The sequence below is a fragment of the Pistacia vera genome, unplaced genomic scaffold (genome assembly GCF_008641045.1).
Source record: "Pistacia vera cultivar Batoury unplaced genomic scaffold, PisVer_v2 Contig36, whole genome shotgun sequence".
NCBI lineage: Eukaryota > Viridiplantae > Streptophyta > Magnoliopsida > Sapindales > Anacardiaceae > Pistacia > Pistacia vera.
The window spans coordinates 971,700-988,548 of record NW_022196179.1 but is presented as its reverse complement, the minus strand read 5'-3'; the positions used below and the strand labels follow the sequence as shown (position 1 = coordinate 988,548).

At 32.6% G+C, this 16,849-nt stretch overlaps 2 protein-coding genes across 4 annotated transcripts; both read right to left on the bottom strand.

The window, feature by feature from the left end:
* Window positions 1-22: 22 nt before the first annotated feature.
* On the bottom strand, window positions 23-5,562 carry LOC116139910 (DNA repair protein recA homolog 1, chloroplastic). Its single transcript, XM_031425550.1, has 13 exons — window positions 5,322-5,562; window positions 4,436-4,527; window positions 4,118-4,193; window positions 3,513-3,575; window positions 3,266-3,395; window positions 3,018-3,103; window positions 2,755-2,880; window positions 2,046-2,150; window positions 1,886-1,942; window positions 1,347-1,409; window positions 1,192-1,268; window positions 608-680; window positions 23-463 (listed from the first exon to the last, which is right to left on the bottom strand). Exons 1-13 carry the CDS (start codon window positions 5,547-5,549, stop codon window positions 359-361), a joined length of 1,281 nt encoding a protein of 426 aa, XP_031281410.1. The 5' UTR covers window positions 5,550-5,562; the 3' UTR covers window positions 23-358.
* Window positions 5,563-8,601: 3,039 nt separating this feature from the next.
* Window positions 8,602-12,782, bottom strand: LOC116139965 (NAC domain-containing protein 21/22-like). 3 transcript variants are annotated; one of them, XM_031425608.1, is made up of 4 exons: window positions 12,723-12,776; window positions 12,455-12,620; window positions 9,991-10,265; window positions 8,607-9,301 (listed from the first exon to the last, which is right to left on the bottom strand). In XM_031425608.1, exons 2-4 carry the CDS (start codon window positions 12,618-12,620, stop codon window positions 8,810-8,812), a joined length of 933 nt encoding a protein of 310 aa, XP_031281468.1. In that variant the 5' UTR covers window positions 12,723-12,776; the 3' UTR covers window positions 8,607-8,809. The 3 variants fall into 3 exon arrangements, with proteins under 3 accessions (XP_031281469.1, XP_031281468.1, XP_031281467.1); XM_031425609.1 differs by lacking the exons at window positions 12,455-12,620; window positions 12,723-12,776 and adding an exon at window positions 10,766-10,910 and having other exon boundaries at window positions 8,602-9,301; XM_031425607.1 differs by having other exon boundaries at window positions 8,608-9,301; window positions 12,455-12,782.
* Window positions 12,783-16,849: the final 4,067 nt, after the last annotated feature.

Here is a 16,849-nt window from a genome sequence, read left to right as displayed (position 1 = left end):
ATAACATACATTGGGAAGGAGACAACTAAAAAAATTGTTTAATTTCATTCCATTCCCTCTCCTTTCACCTTCCTCTACATCATCAAACAGCAACAAAATAAAAGCGAATTGAATTTTCATGAGCATTAACTCGGTAAAGAGAGGTTTTGTTGTTTTCATCTCGCGGAATCGAGGGGTATGTACATCAAAGCACCAAATCTTGCTTACTACAAATATGATGCATCTGGAAAAAATCGTTCCATCTGTTTTCCGCCTGTGAATTCTGATAGTTATGAATAAATCCGATTTGTCTTGCTAAATATCTTCAAAAGTATTTTCGTCTTGATGAGGCTGTACTAAGCTCTTCAAATGAGACTTGCTAAATATCGTCAAAAGTATTTTCATCCTGATGAGGCTGTACTAAGCTCTTCAAATGAGACACACCTTGATGTACCATCCCATCAGCCATTGTAGATCGAACTATCTGCACATATAAACACGATAATGTATAATAACTTTTTCTTACACATACGCCATGTAATCCACATTACAAAGGGAAAACTTTAAGAAATTATGAAAAAAAGAAAAGAAAAACGAAAGCAAAAGTATAAAACTGAGGCAACACAACCTTCTCTATTTCATCGAGGAGAATAGGGTTCTCTCTCAGGTACTGTAATGCTTTGTCTCTCCCCTGTCCTAACCTGTTTCCAAATATAAACAAAGGAGGACATCATAAGCCATAATTGCTTCTGAAATTAGACAATATTCAAATGAATTTTTCAAGAAAAGTACAAGCTATTTCTGTTAGACAAATACATCGTTGCAACTGATACACAATAATTAGCGGGAATTTTTCCATTATATAAACTGAAAAGATGTCTCATATATGTCTGGAGGTAGAGTAGAAATGGAGAATAAAAACATTGAAGTCCAATGATATGCCGTCATTGGCAGAAATCATTTCCTCATTTTATTAATAAAATTTTCTTGTTTCACATATTGAAAAAAGGTAAACATATAATACACATAAGCCATGTTAACTGATCAATAAACGAACAATTCTATTGCTATACATTGTCATAATGCAACTTTAGAAAATCAATCGACGAATAAAATTGGAATTTAGAACATTGAAGATAAGGAGTAAAAATACAATAGAACGGAGTGAAATGCAAATAAAAGTAAACGGAAAACAGAAGTTCAGAGGCTAACCTATTGTCTCCGTAGCTATACCAAGCTCCCTTCCTTACCACAACATCCATCATTTCAGCACAATCCAAAACACATCCCTGCAAAATTCTCCTAAGTCAAAAGAAAGAGCACAGTTTGCACCCTTTGAAGTGATTTTTTTATATTGCAATACTAACCAGTTTACTCACTCCCTCTCCGAATATGATTTCAAACTCTGCTTGCTTGTATGGCCTTGATACCTATGACAACAAAAAATTAAGAACTTCTTCCGTGCATATATAGCATTAATCAGAAATACAAAATTTGGTATGTTAGACAAAAAATGTGCAAGTTTTTTATTTTTTCAAAACTAGCAGATCACACCTGCCACAAATATATTCCATACTCAAATTTCAAGCACCATAACAAAGCATACTGCAAATGAAATGATGCAAATAGGTCAGGAATCAGTACAAGTGTTGCATAAGAAATGGTTTTCAGCAAACTCAGTCTTTAGTAACCTAGGCCATTTTGCTTACATTGGTACACACTCAGGGTAAGTATGAATGAAAATAAAAAATGCAAAAAATGGTATTTTATCATGTCAATATCAGCAATAGTTTCTTACGAGTATATATGGTAGAAAAGATATTGTCTCTTGAAAATTATGGAAATTTATGTCGGTCCTTTAAATCAGAATGCTAATATTCAGACATAATGATAGCATCAGTCTTACCTTACTCTTTTGCACTCTTACACGAACTCGAAGTCCAATATCCTCATCTCCTTTAACCTGCAACAATGTGAGATATTGTAATGAGAAATATAGAGACTGAATTTAATGAAATTAAGAAACTTGCATAAATATTAAACAATCAAGCAGCTATCGCGCTCACAGATTTTATCTTCCCTGTAGAACGTATTTCTAGACGAACTGAGGCGAAAAACTTTAGTGCTATTCCTCCACTAGTGACTTCTGGATTCCCATAATATACACCAATCTTGCAAAATGTAGATAAGAAAAGCAATAAGTAACTACAAGAAGATATTTTCCAATAGGATATAAAGCAGATAGATGCAGAAAATTTAGAGACAAACAAAGAGAAAAGTAATATAAAAGACAAAAAAGATTAAATGCCCAGGGCTTTTCTTCTTAGGAAATTTGAGAATTACCGGCTAGTTTGTTTGGACCTTGGTCTTTTAATTTAATAGTTCTGTTAACTACTGATCTCAGGGAGATTTTAATATTTTTATACTTCAGGAAATTGGCTGAAACTGTATTCTATAAATCTTACTTGATTATCTATTGTGTTATTCAATCTTGAATCTGGTCTTTAGGTGATTCTTGCTACATACTATCGGTCACAGTCCCTAAATGCAATGCCATTAGGATTATTTAACAGAACTTTACATATTATCTTTATATGCATAAATATTATTCAGAATTGATTAACTGCATTCAATGAGTTTCAATGGTGAAACTGAAGTTAAGCTCATATGCAAGAAGCAAAAACTAGTATTTAAGCTCTAACACTCTAATCTATCAAAATCACAAAGAAAGAATTCTATCCAAGCTGTCCTACATCAAATATAAATTATTAGTACCTTATATCTGATCTGATTGAGAAAAATGAGAGTACAACCAGCTTTAGAGGCATTTCCTGACATTTTACGTAGAGCCTGGCTCATGAGGCGAGCTTGCAATCCCATTTGCTGCATCCCGATCTCACCCTATGTAACAAAAGCATTCAAATGAGGGAAGATCCCACTATCTAAGTAGCAAAACAACTGTTAGTTTTTTTTTTTTTGGGGGGGGGGGGGGGGGGGGGGGGGGGGGGGGGTGGTTGAGGAGGAGAGTTATAACATACTTCAATCTCTGCTCTTGGAGTAAGAGCTGATACAGAATCAACACAAATAAGGTCAACGGCACCAGATCTGCACATACGATCTGCAACTGCAAAATGAAAACTGACTTAGTTCATACACTTTATGTTTATGAGTTTTGGATAGTAACAAATCTATTAGGCACCATATATTGTAGCAGTGAATATTGCATAATGATTACATAAATCCTGAATTTCTCAGATACAAAACCTCATGGAGTAAGATATATTACTTTCTAGAGCCATCTCTCCATTATCAGGTTGGCAAACAATCAAATTTTCTACATCCACACCCAATGCTTTCGAATACGCAGGATCAAAAGCATGCTCTGCATCCACAAGCATTGCATTGCCTCCAAGCTTCTGCATAATTACCATAAAAAAACTGCATGTTGGCCTCTAGACACATACAACAATGTAAGGACTTTCAAGCCATACATAGAATTTAAAATTACAGAAGAAGAGCAGAAAAATAAAAACCTGCACTTCTGCAATTGCATGGAGTGCAAGAGTTGTCTTTCCACTACTTTCTGGTCCAAATATCTGCAAAGAAAGATTGCAATTGGTACCAAGCTATCTCTAATAGAATTTAACTGAAAGAAGAATAAGCTTATGATGACCTAGTAATTTTTCAGAGTACACAAATCAACATAGGTACTATACCATTCACTAATGCCAGAAGTTTGACTTAATGAGCAGGAGACATCAATAGGAGCAGAATAATACAGAGCCAGGCAACCACAGGATGACACTTGAGAATTATGCCAAAATGCACTTGGCTTGATAAAATTACAAATATATAGCAAAATAAAAAAAACTAACTGATATGCCAACTATTTTTGAAACGATCATTACTTAGTTAATTCAACGAGGATGAATCAGTCAGCATAGGTGGAAAAGTTGTCATTGCTTACATACCCCTCAACACCATGTTCAAAAGCATGTCCATGAAAATGCTACTTAAGTATCATAAGAACGTCTCATGCACCACATAGAAGAAAAGTGCTTCTTTGTGTGGCGAAATATTTAAAACAACAAATCAAAGGGCAATGAAGCACACGTAAAGAAGTACAAAAAGATTATACCTCTACAATTCTTCCTTTAGGAAGTCCACCACCTAAGGCCAAATCTAGTGTTAAACAGCCGCTGGGAAATGTTTCACTGCATAGGATAAAAAGAAGGTACTAAACAAGTCAGGCTTGTCATAAGTCGTAAGAGTGATGCCAGGCAATATCTCCAGGTCGTACTGGGTTAACTAATGACAATCAGGAAATATGATATTCATTGTTCATTTTTGCTTTCCTACTTCCACACCGGACATTTAACACATTGAACAGGGAATAATGCAAAAAAGAGAATTGGGGAGAAAAGGTAGCATATAACTTTTATGGGAGAAAACATACACAAGAGCTCCACCAGCACTACCCAATCTTGTAACACTTCCTTTTCCAAATGAGCTATTTATGTCATTCATTGCCGCATCCAGTGCTTTTTGCTGGAACAGATATAATAGTGTCAGATTCGATAAACTTATAACTTTGTCAAAAAGCATTTCATTGAAATCCAACAGAAGAAGAGACATAATTGAACTCCCTATGCTATAGAGATGGCATCAGAAATGAATTGCAGAACAACAAACTACGATCAGTATGCATATGATCAAATATAAACCAAAGAGTGATGCCATGAGCTTCTGAACTGAGATAGCCTTTTACATAATTTGTGACCTAACCTCCCTGCCAATGGTAGCTTTTGATGAGGTATTCCAAGTAATCATATAACATCAAATTGTCAGAGAAAAGGAAACAAGAGTCTCCTAAATGATTATAACCAACAAAACCACCAATGTATCGTCAACAGCTCATGTTTAGAATTTAAGCTCTGCTAAGTAACTGCCACGCATAAGCATTGCATGTAATTGCAACCCAAGAAAAACCAACATCAACGGAAACTCGACTTTGCTAAGGGTTCATTGATTTCTAGATAATAACATTACAGTTTATATTCATAATAATCTTCTTAATAAATAGTCAATCCATATAATAATTGTAGTCACATTTTGAAAACTCAAGCATGTCCATAGCCAACTCAATAAGCTTCACCTACAATTTCACTACATCTCCCCAATTGTATTCAAAATTTCTATTAGCTCTAAAATTAATTTACACGTTTCTAAATTTCAACTAAAGTAGTTCAATTATAGCTGAAAAAAAATCATAAAAAAATACCCATTAAACAATTTTTAATTTTTAAACTAAACCCAAAACCCCAGAGAGAATTAGAAGTTACCCTGTCAAGGAAGCGAGAGTCTAAGTCAGAAGATAAAGCGCCGTTAACTTTGCCGTCAAACTCACAATGAATCGTTTTAACTCGTTTCTTTGCAGCTGCCAACTTAGACGACGTGAAAAAGCGTGAACGTGAAGACTGGCATTGAAGAGGGCATGAAGTAATCGAAAACAGAGATAGTGAACAGTGACGGTGAAGTTTTACGTTGAGAGGGGAGTGTAAAGACTCCATAATAATCAATGAACTAATGGGTTGCAGAATTCGGATATAGCAACAAGTGAAGAAGAAGAAGAGCCTCGGTTGGGCCGCGGGTTTCTTTGTAATTAGGTTGGGCCGGGCTAAAATGGGCCCATTAGGCCTATTGGGCTTTGGGGTTGCTTCAAGTCAACCCGATTAAAAAAATGTAAGGCCCTTCTTGATTATGAGGTTCAATTTATTCTTTTGTTCTTATCTTAGGGAGTTTTCTATGATATATTTCAGTATCGATACCATAAAAGTGATATTCTGATCACACGCGTTTATAATTTGGTAAAGATTATAGGGCTTCGATGATCCAATTATACGAGAACCGCGGATAGAGAGTTGTTCCCCACTTTTTATCCCGACTGTGTGGTTTTAAGAATGATCTAGTTTTACGAGAATTGGGAATTAAGAGTTTTCCCCCATTTTTAGTCCTTAGTCTTTGGTACTTTTGATGCGATAATTTGTACCAGCGAGAGATGTCCAACCGGCCTGGGAAGGGACTAGGTAAGATGTGCACGTGATTATTCATAACCAGCAAGGTCACTAAAATGACGTAATAAAGTAAAGAACAAAAGAGATCTTATAGTGGTTTGACGGTATAGAAGCCAAACATATATCCACGGTCATGTTATTATTGTGGGGGTGTTGGTCGAATGAGGTTACAAAGGGAAGATTGCGAGATAAATGGGGGACACTCGGCTCTCGTAACCTATTCTCTCTAAACTCTCTCTAAAAAGATCAATGTATTTTTCATTTGGACTTTACTGATGCTAGAATCCTTTGGAACGGAGGCTATTGGCTGTTTTTATACTGGCTCGTTTGACAGTGGTTGAAAGTGGGTGTTACGAAGTTGCTTGGATGCATAACCCCCTTAATTAGGATCTAAGTCAATAATCCTCATACTTGTGACAGGTTGGGTTATGCTAATGGTAGCTTAACCCATGCTTTTGACAATAATCATCTTGAGAGAAGATAAACGCTAATGAGACGACATGTGAGAAGATATAGGCCATCAGCCTTTGATACACCTTAGAGACGTGTGGCACAGATCTGACCACCAATGAATTAGGCACAAAAGGTACTAAGAATGATTTAGTTATAGGAGAATCAGGAATGAAGAGTTTTTCCTCTACTTTTTGTTTCCATTCTTCGGTTTCAAGGATGATCAAACTATAGGAGAGCGGGAATATAGAGTTTTCCCCATTTTTTGCCCTGATTTTTTAGTCTTAAGAGTGATCAAACTAAAGAGTTTTCCTTCATATTTCCTTACTCATTGATTTTTCCTCATTTTCCTTAACTGATGGTTTTTAACTGTTACCATGATTGGGTTTAGAAAGGGTTAATGAATTAATCCCAATAACAAAATTCCTCTCGAGATTTTGAAAATAATAGAAATTTATTTGTCTTAAGTTTAAAATGTTAAAATAAATTGTATAAGAGTAATTTAATATTATTTACCAACTTATAATAGAGTAAATTTTAATGGTTCACTAACAATTCATTAGCCGTAAATGAATTTTTGTTATTTTAAAAACCTCTTATATAACTCTTTTTATTATATCATATCCTTTTGTTACTAAAATGATATTCACAAAAGAGAATAACTATAAATTTAACAATATAACTCATATAACATGAATGATATTCACAAAAGAGAAAATATTTTAATTTTTATCTTTTCCATTCTCTCAATTAATTTTTAACACCAAAACTTGATGGTAGGAGGTGTAAGTGGCTCATTAAAAAAGCAAGTTGTCAATTTTTTATGTTGAAGGGGTTGTACTAAAATAACCCTAACGGAACCGTAACCAAAGTTAAAGAGTAGGGTGTGTGTTAAACTAATAAATTTTTCTATATGCCTGTGAAATATTGAAACGTGGAGAGGTCTATGTAATTAACTCTATATATTATTTGATAAAGTTTTGACTCTTATCATATTAAGTTACCAATTAACTAAATATATACAAACGTTACACTTTATTTATTAGCTATTGCGTACCTCAAATAATTCTCTCAGATCTTGGAACTACCGACTTGATAAAAGCTTTAATGGCTATCCCTGTTAGGGACTGAGAAGAGATTCGAACTCAAGACCTTTTGAGTAATATATCTAAAAGTTCTGATCGAACCACTCGTTCACTTTTTATTACTCTTATTTTAAATATATATTATAAAGAAATTTAACTAGTAGCCATACAAGTATGAGTGCATGTGCCGTAATAGTAATTGGCAAAGACGAGTGCTTTACTCCTGGCAAAAAATATTCAAGAAGGAACAATTAAACAATTGTGGGACAGCAATTTTTTTTTCTTTATTCACATTTGATTCTAAATCTACATTTATTTTTTATAACGATTTAAAAATACCAAATTGAAGACCTATTGTGCCAGAGCATTCATTGTCATGTTAATTAAATACAAAATAAATAACAAGTTGAGATTTAGTTTCACTTCCTGGAATGGAATTCTATAAACCATAAGAGACAACCAAATAAAACAATCAATATTGACTTACATATTATTGTATAAGCTCAGGGTCTATGAAATCTAAGTAGTGAGATCATCTGGATTTCTCTTTTGTTTGTCTTTTCCTGGTAGTTGTTTAGAGGAAAGTGACACTCATAAAAATAATTTTTTAAAATTAAAATCGAATTTTTCTGGCTTAGTTGTTAGGCATTTTATTTGTTTGTTTAATAATACATAATTAATGAATAATTATTAAAACTTTTTGACTAAGAGAGATTAAGTTTCAATAGAGTAATCTTAGCTCTTCTTCTGCCATCTTTGATTTATCAGAATTTGTCAAGGAAAACTATCAATAACCTCTCAAGTTTAAGAGAAAAACATCGTGTCCCTGTACATATAAAAAACATCATAATCCATTGACCTCCCTCGAGGTTTTACAAAATTATCATAAAACCCTTATCCTTTTATTAACCAAAAAAAAAAAAAAAAAAAAAAATCCGATAAATGCATAGGATAAATAAGTATATTAATCTGTTGTTTTGAAATTAAAATGAAAAAATGACGAGTGGAAAAGGCTAACAAATTTTGCTTGTAGCAATACAAAGTTTTGTCCCTATCGATAATGCAAATAGAAGTATAAATTTTAGTCTAAAATTAAGTAACAAAGGAAAAATTCGATATATATATTACTATATATTCCTTTACAAGTTTTAATAATGGAGATGGAGATACATGCATGCTCCATGTTCTACAATATTTCATAGCCTAAATACATATCATTAACTAATAATGACTATTATTCCACATGTCGGGCATACCCACTTCAGATAACAAGCTTTCAGAGCTTGGAGGTGATCCTTTCATATTATTAGGAATAATATTATCATTATTGCTTTCAACTTTGGTAAGCTGGTTCAAAACAGCTTTAATTACCTTGTTATCGTCACAGGAATGGAAAGATTCTAATCCTGGAAATATTTGGCCAAATTGGGAATTAGAAACAATGTCAGTATTCTTTGGTTCAAAATGATGAGAGAAAATGGGGTTGGTCATTTGGTTTGGGGAGAAAATGGAGAAGCAGGACACTTGCTGATGAAGCTCATTTAGATTATTATTTGCTTGAGTTTGGTCAAAAGTGATGTAAGAATCCATTAATGGTGGGAGAGATGAAGAGCCTGTGTCTTCATAACTGCAGCTTGTTCTTGTTCCCATGCTTAGTTGGGCAGCAACTTGATCTCTATTTTTGTAGAACACTCGACACAACACCCAATCTTCCTGCTTGTACAAGTTAAGAATGATATCAAAATTTTCCTTTATTCATAGTTTTCTAAATGGATTGGAGAAGGAATTTTGTTATAAGTTGTAGAATTAAGAGATTTACGAATGAAAAACACTTATTTTTGTGTATCTTATTGCAGTACAATCTGTCAATAAAAAAATATGTTTTACTTATATTGATTTAACATACTTTCATTGACTGGTTGTATTATAACATGATACAAAAATGACTTTCTCTTATACAAGAAATTAATATATAAAAAATGATATCAAATTTTCCTTTATGGATAGTCTTTTGAATGGACAAAACTAGGAATTTAGTCGTAAATTGTAAAATTAGGAGATTTACATACCAAAAAAAATACTTATGTACATGCTTTACAACCAATCATGAGAAAACAAGAGTATAGTAGTCTCCTTTATATGACATACTCTCATTTGTTGGTTATATTATAACAAGATATTTAGAAGACTTTCTCTTTACCTAAATATTTTAATAATGAAATTCAATTAGGTTTATAGACCCCTCCCCCAAAAAAAAAAAAAAAGAAAAAATAAAAGAGAGAGAGAGAGAGAGAGAAACTACCACATATATTTTAGTAATATGTAACAAGCTCCATGATTCATGCTATAACTTCAGGAATTCAATATTAATCTGAGTAAAGAATTAAATAGAAAGTATATACCTTGAGAGAAGAAACTTTAGGAGGACCAGAAGGTCCTTCCATTCTGAACTCATGCATAACCCAATCAGTTTTTCTTCCTTTCGGAGCTCTCCCTTGGTAAAAAACCAAAGTTTTTCTCATCCCAACAAGAGTGCCTTTTTGCTTAATCTCTCTATCTTTCCCTGTGGCTTTCCAGTACCCAGATGCTGTGGCTCGATTTGTTCTTAGTCCTGTTGCATATTTTCGATCTCGCCGGCTGTAAAAATACCATTCCTTTCCTCCAACACATGCAGTCTCTGCAAAATATGTTTCCACAAAGTTAGGAAAAAAAAAAAAAAGGAAAATGGCTGAGGAGAAACAAACAATCAGGGTAGAATCTAGGCTTTAAAATCTAAGAAAATATCAAAGTGAGGGGTATTCTGATTTTTAAACAGAAAAATCATATCAATTAACAGATTACATAAACATTTGTTCAATTCATCGAGAGTAAATCTTAATATTTTAAAAGCATGACCTAGTCCGTAGTTGAATAAAATCTCAAGGTATATAAAGTTTTCTCTCAATTCTTAAATTTATACATCACAGAGTAGAAGTGCAAAGTAGAAATGAGTTTTCAACTTGAGTTGGCCAAAAATACATAAACTTTTTTACGGATGAATGAAAAAGTTGCATAATTTTCTCTACTCTAATAAAAACCTTTATGTCTTATCAGGGTTAAGTTAATAAAGACGAATGATTGACAAGAAGAGTTGAAAATTTAAGTTATAATAACTTAATTATTAATTAGGGTTCTTACCAAACATGTTATTGGTTGATTTGGAATTCCAAAGAAGAAAAATAGGATTCGAGAATGGTACCAAACGTGATTTATATAATTAAATCCTAGGTCAATGACACCCTAGAGATTTGAATTTTTGATATTTTCGTTGAAAACAAAGAGCCATATATGAATATCTTGTGTGGATAGATAGATAGAATATCAACCACAATAATTGAAAAAATAATTAGTTTGAAAAACCAAGAAAAAAACAAAAAGGATTTGATCAAACAGTTGATAAATTGACAAGGGTTATTGGATTTGGTAGAAAAGAATTAATAAAAGTCCAAATCCAAATCCAAATTCAAATCCAAATCCAAATTCCTTTTCAAGGGGATAGCCAAACGTGTGGTGGCGGCAATAAGAGAGATAATATTATGACTTTGAATGTTGCATTATTAATTCTCTATCGATTCACAACTATTGGTTAGGACAATGCCAAGACTGTCAATTTCTTATAAAGCTATGAGAGTGAAATTTATAATTAATTAATTAATTAATTTAAATATTAAAAAAAAAATCATCTTTAAGATATTCTTGGAGCTTGCATATCCGGTTTAAACACTCCATACTTGATTCCATATCGTGTAAAAATAATAAATAATAAGAGTTTTGATGTATTTATAACTTTTTAATTTATGTAACGTACGTAATTCATATAAATCATCACGTATAGTTTATATTTAAAAAATAATAATCACATAAGGAGGAGAGTAATATTTTCATAGCTCATAGAGAAGACCGTGATGGGTTTATTTTATGAATTTAACAAATCTTTTTCAACCAAATCATATCGGCTTTTTTCCAGTAAAAAAAAAAAAAAAAGGAAAAGAAATTCAGGATTTGATAGAATAACTAGAGCAGAAGGTTTAGAAGTATAAAACGACATCCCAAAAGGAAAGTAATTAATGTAAATCCATTAATTAACATTAATTACTAATAAGCTGTTCATTATTGCATGAAAAAGAAAATGAAAATAAAAATAAAAATAGGCATATGAATAAAATGATAATCGTGGTCATTGGGGGTTCACAGCATTAACTTGTCAATTATTTCTGACATGAGAATTGAATTGACAACCATTCATCTTCATCAGTATTGATTAGAACGCACATGATAATTAATCTCTACCGTTCAATTCATACGTTACCAAAATTATAAAAATTATTCAGATTATGTCTTTTCATGCATAATAATCAAACGAATAAGCTTTCAGCTATTTTCTTTAGCCGCAAATATATACTCCCACGTCACAATGATTATTTATTTGAGTAATGAATGTGTTCTTCCATTCATTTTATGACACATCCGTTCACACACAAGATTTATTTCTACACCTAGTATTATTATATTTATTTATATCCATTTATAGCCAATCTGGTTGCTATCACCTCACCCTCCTCTACAGAAAATAATATAACTGAGCTTATTTCATAACAAGTTAACAACAAAATGTTTTAATATTAACATACTGAGATTTTTATCTCAGTAACATTACTACCAACTCTCCTACTCATCAATATCTTTGCATGCAGGGAAAAACGAAATCAGAGAGAGAATTTATTCATTCCAAAGAAAGTAGTAAATAAAAAAAAGAAAAGAAAACCTAAACAGAATAAATAAAGAAGATGAAGATGAAAATCATAGTGAAGAATTTGACTTAATTACCAGGAATATGCCAGGGCTCACACTTGTTGAGGTCAACTTCAATCAAGGGAAGAATGTCACAGTGATTCATCTTCTTCATCAAGTAATCACAAACCAGTTCTTCATCTCTCGGATGAAACCGAAACCCCGGTGGCAACTTCGCCTCCACCATGCTTATGTTGCTCATCTTGATGATTAATGAAGAAGAAAAAACTCAGATAATTGTTATTTGTTCAAGCTTTATTCTTCTGGAAAAAAAAAAAAAACAAACAAAAATAAGAGAAATTACTGAAGAAGAAGAAAACTAAAACTTCGCGAAGACAGATCTAATCATCTAAATGAAGAAGGAGGAGGGGGGGCAAGTGGGGGGGAGTATAAATAGAGGAAAGTCAACTGGTGAATTCCGTAAAAGGAGGGATGGTGGGTGGGTTTGAATGTGATTTGATTTGATGATGACGTGGACTGACCAATTACTGCCCAATGTGCGGACGTGTACTTTTGGTCATTACTTTTTTCTGTTCTTCAAAGACTTTGAGATAGAATTGGGTCCAGAAAATGCCAAATCATGACATAAGATGGGCCCCACTTTCATGATCATGACATATTCATCGCTTTTTGTCCTTTTCTAGTCGGCCTCTTGTTTTTCTTAGAGACCTTTTGTTCTATTCTTCCTTCAAGTTTGGGATTTCAATACTGAAATTACTATTTACACCTAAATATTATATTAGTATTAATGCTATTGAATTATCAATAGTTGAATTATTTTTTCATTTTTATACAACAAACTAAATTGAATTAAATTACATATTTAAAAATGAATAAAATAAGGGAAAGGGAAATATAAAAGATAAGGGATACTAAGGTCTTTTTGAAACAAAGTTTCAATTTCTTTTTTGTTCTATTTTCTCAAATTTTATATAGTTAAAATAAAAATTGAAAAGAATATATACTTAGCGAAAGGGCGTTATAATCTTTATAGTAAAGTAATCAATTATTTGGATGCATTTGTTATTATCTGAAACTTTTGGGTATGCTATTAGTTTCCTCGAACTTGGAGGACGAAATGTTGTAAATGAAATGCGGATGAGGTAAGACTTCAGAACTAGGTTTTATATCTGGTTAGATTATCAAATTTTTTTGGGAGAATATCATAGACTACCCTTAAGGTTCTCAAATTCATCATTTGATGATAACGTTTGCACTATTTATCAAGACTACCCTCAAAGTTTGAAAATGTATTATAGATACCCCTTTGTCTTAACTTTGCCTTGTTGTTTGTGGTGGATAAGTGAAATGATAACTTTGGTCTTATAAGAAAATGTTGGGTAAAATGGTAATTTTAGTCATATAAGAAAGTGTTTTGCAAACTTAAGGACAACGTAGCGAGGTGACCACAAAGGAGTATTTGTGATAAAATTTTCAAACTTCATTTGTACCTCACTTCTTATTTAAAAAAAAAAAAAAAAGAAATTCATTTCATCAATAGTTACGAGAAAGGATTTTCCATTTTTATTCATTATAAAAACATAATTATTAATGTCTATTGGTAAAACAACTATAGTATATATACATATTTTGTTTATATATTTTTAAATTAGCTAAGCTGTTAAGATATTACTATTTTTTTAATTTTGGCGGGTTTATATCCAAAATAAGATTTGATAATGTTATATTAAATAAAATGTAAAATATTAATATAATTATGGGTCAACTTAAAAGAATATTTTCTATCCTACAAACCATTGAAGTTGCTGAAGGTCAGTGTCGGTGAGTCAATTAAGCCTTCTTTCTTGAGAAAATATGGTTGATATTTGTATATTGATAAATTCATGTAACTTTAATGTTAAAAAAAGGTACCAATCCAGGCGACAGTTCAATTGTTATGATATGGATATAAATTAAATTGGACAAATAACAATTGATTTATTAACTCAATTATGACACAAAATGAATAAAGGTTTGGCCAAACCTGAATAAACTATTTGAGGTATGGGTAATAACTTAAAACTCAATTCAACTATAGTTATTAACTGCAACAAGAAAATGCTAACAGGAGAGGATCTCCCTTTTTACCCATACCCATACCTCAAAGATTTATGGATTTGGCCCACTTAGAATATAAAATTAGCACTTAGGCTGCCTATGGTTAGGGCCCTAAAAAGATTACTAATGTATTCTATCTTTTAATCTGGTTATTACCTTATTTCGTTCAATAGGTAATAAAAAATTCTAGTAATATTTTATTACTCAAGTAATATAAGAGGTGATATATGGAGTTAAGTGATTACCAATTCAAATGGTGGTATTTTAAGATTACTGTAGTAATCTTATTTTTACGCGAAGTTTACCCTTACTAATAAAAATTTCGAACACAAAGGTCCTCCTATTGATGTCAAATAACAATTAATCCAACTTGTTGAATGACTTCTTTAACCTCATTAATTAATTATTTGGACAAAAATACCATGTAGTCATTGGCTTTATAATTTTTTTTTTTTTTTTTTTTAAGGCTAATCCCCACTACAACAGCTACGTCACGTGACTATCCTTCGTCGGATTTCAGTCGAATGCAGCAATGACAATCCCTACCACCACTACCTGCTGACTCACCAGAACCTCCTCTTTAAAAGCCCCATGCTCCCCCACCCCAATTGACCACCATTCCTCTCCGGCGCACACCTAAGGTTCTTTGTGGGTTTTTTTGATTTGATTGATGAAATTGAAGTTTAGGTTTTGATTGGTTGATATTGTAGAGTGTTTTTGTGTTTGATTTTGGCTGGAAATCCCAGCCAACCTTCACTGAGTTTTCCTCCTTTGTGCCTGCCCACCAACTATTTGGTGTTTTGCCTAAATGAAACCGCGCAGCTCGGCCAACACACTAATCTTGTAAAGGGCATTTTAGTAAAATAATATCTAAGTATTTTGTAATTATTGCCAATCAAACACATTAATTATTTATACAACCCACACGAACCAAACACAATATATAATTTATACCCATTAATCTCCAAGGTTATTTATCTCACTGGTAATCATATCTTTTTGGTAAAAAAATATTGTCGGAACCAAACACAATCGTAAAGTGATCAATTATGGTTTAGTCAAAAGGTCAAGCTTATGGGTCACTCCCATCAGATCAAGGGTTTAAATCCTTTTACAACCACTTATATGATTAAAGATTATTATTATCGTTGTTTTCCACTTCTAAAATTATTGGATTATTGATAATTAGTTGTAATCAGTTGATAATTGTTGTAATTAGTTGTTAAGTAGTTGTTACTGTTATGGTTAGTTAGAATATACTGAACTATGGTTGACTTAACCATGGTTACTAAGAATTGTATATAACAAGTGTAATAAGCTTTTGTACTTAAGACTTGAGTTGAATAATACAAGACACATATTTTACTCTCTCTTTACTCTCTTTGAGATGAAATTGAACATGGTATCAGAGCAGCGTTTTAAGCTGCGAAATTGACGACTTCAATCGAAGAATTGAGCTGAAATTTGAAGTTGTGTTTGCATCATCTTTCAAGATTAATCGATCTTCATCACTAATTTCGTCCTTGATTGAGCTGATTTCTTCACTAAATCGAGCTAATTTCTTCCTTGATCGAGCTGATTTCTTCACACATTCTGAAATCAATTGATTCCTAATAGCCATATGTCAGAATGTTATAGATTCAAGTTCACCTCTCTACATTCATTCGTCAGACACCCCTAGTCCAGTTCTAGTTTCAGAACAACTCACCAAAACAGAAAACTATGGGATATGGAGTCGTGCTAAGACAATTTCTTTAAGGGCAAAGAACAAATTAGGGTTTGTTAATGGTTCTTGAGAGAAGTCAAAGTACAATCAATCTTTGTATGAATAGTGGGAACGCTGTAACTCTTTAGTTTTGGCGTGGATTTTCAACATTGTTTCGAAGGAAATATTCAACAACATTGTGTATTCAAACAATGTACATCAAGTTTGGCAAGATCTTCAAGAATAGTATCACAAGATCAATAGAACAAGACTTTTTGGGATTCACAGGGAGATAGCTAATTTGGTGCAAGGAACAAGTTCGATTGCTGTTTATTACAATAAATTGAAAACTTTGTGGGATGAACTGAGTTCGTTGGTGAGTTTGCTACCACCAGATAGTGACTCAGCCAAGGGTTATTTGGCTCATCTCAACCAACAGAAGCTATTACAGTTCTTAATGGGACTTAATGAATCATATGCTTTGGTGAGAAGTCAGATCTTGTTAATGGTTCCTCTGCCCTCAGTCAAGCAAGCCTATTCCATAGTGAGTCAAAATGAGAGTCAGGAGGTCTTGATTGGATCTAATCAAAATACTGAGGTTACTACAACACTGTACTCACAAGGAAATCAAAGGAATCAGAATCAAAATTTGAAGTATAAGGGAAAAA

Bases quoted from the DNA above. Each gene is read 5' to 3' on its own strand.
- LOC116139965 (XM_031425607.1), bottom strand. From the start codon at position 12,620: ATGAGCAACATAAGCATGGTGGAGGCGAAGTTGCCACCGGGGTTTCGG. The intron at 10,266-12,454 runs GTAATTAAGTCA...CATATTTTGCAG, and splicing joins TGAGCCCTGGCATATTCCTG to AGACTGCATGTGTTGGAGGA. The intron at 9,302-9,990 runs GTATATACTTTC...TTGTACAAGCAG, and splicing joins CTAAAGTTTCTTCTCTCAAG to GAAGATTGGGTGTTGTGTCG.
- LOC116139910 (XM_031425550.1), bottom strand. From the start codon at position 5,549: ATGGAGTCTTTACACTCCCCTCTCAACGTAAAACTTCACCGTCACTGT. The intron at 2,881-3,017 runs GTATGTTATAAC...TTTGTTACATAG, and splicing joins CTCCAAGAGCAGAGATTGAA to GGTGAGATCGGGATGCAGCA. The intron at 1,943-2,045 runs GTGAGCGCGATA...ACATTGTTGCAG, and splicing joins CTACAGGGAAGATAAAATCT to GTTAAAGGAGATGAGGATAT.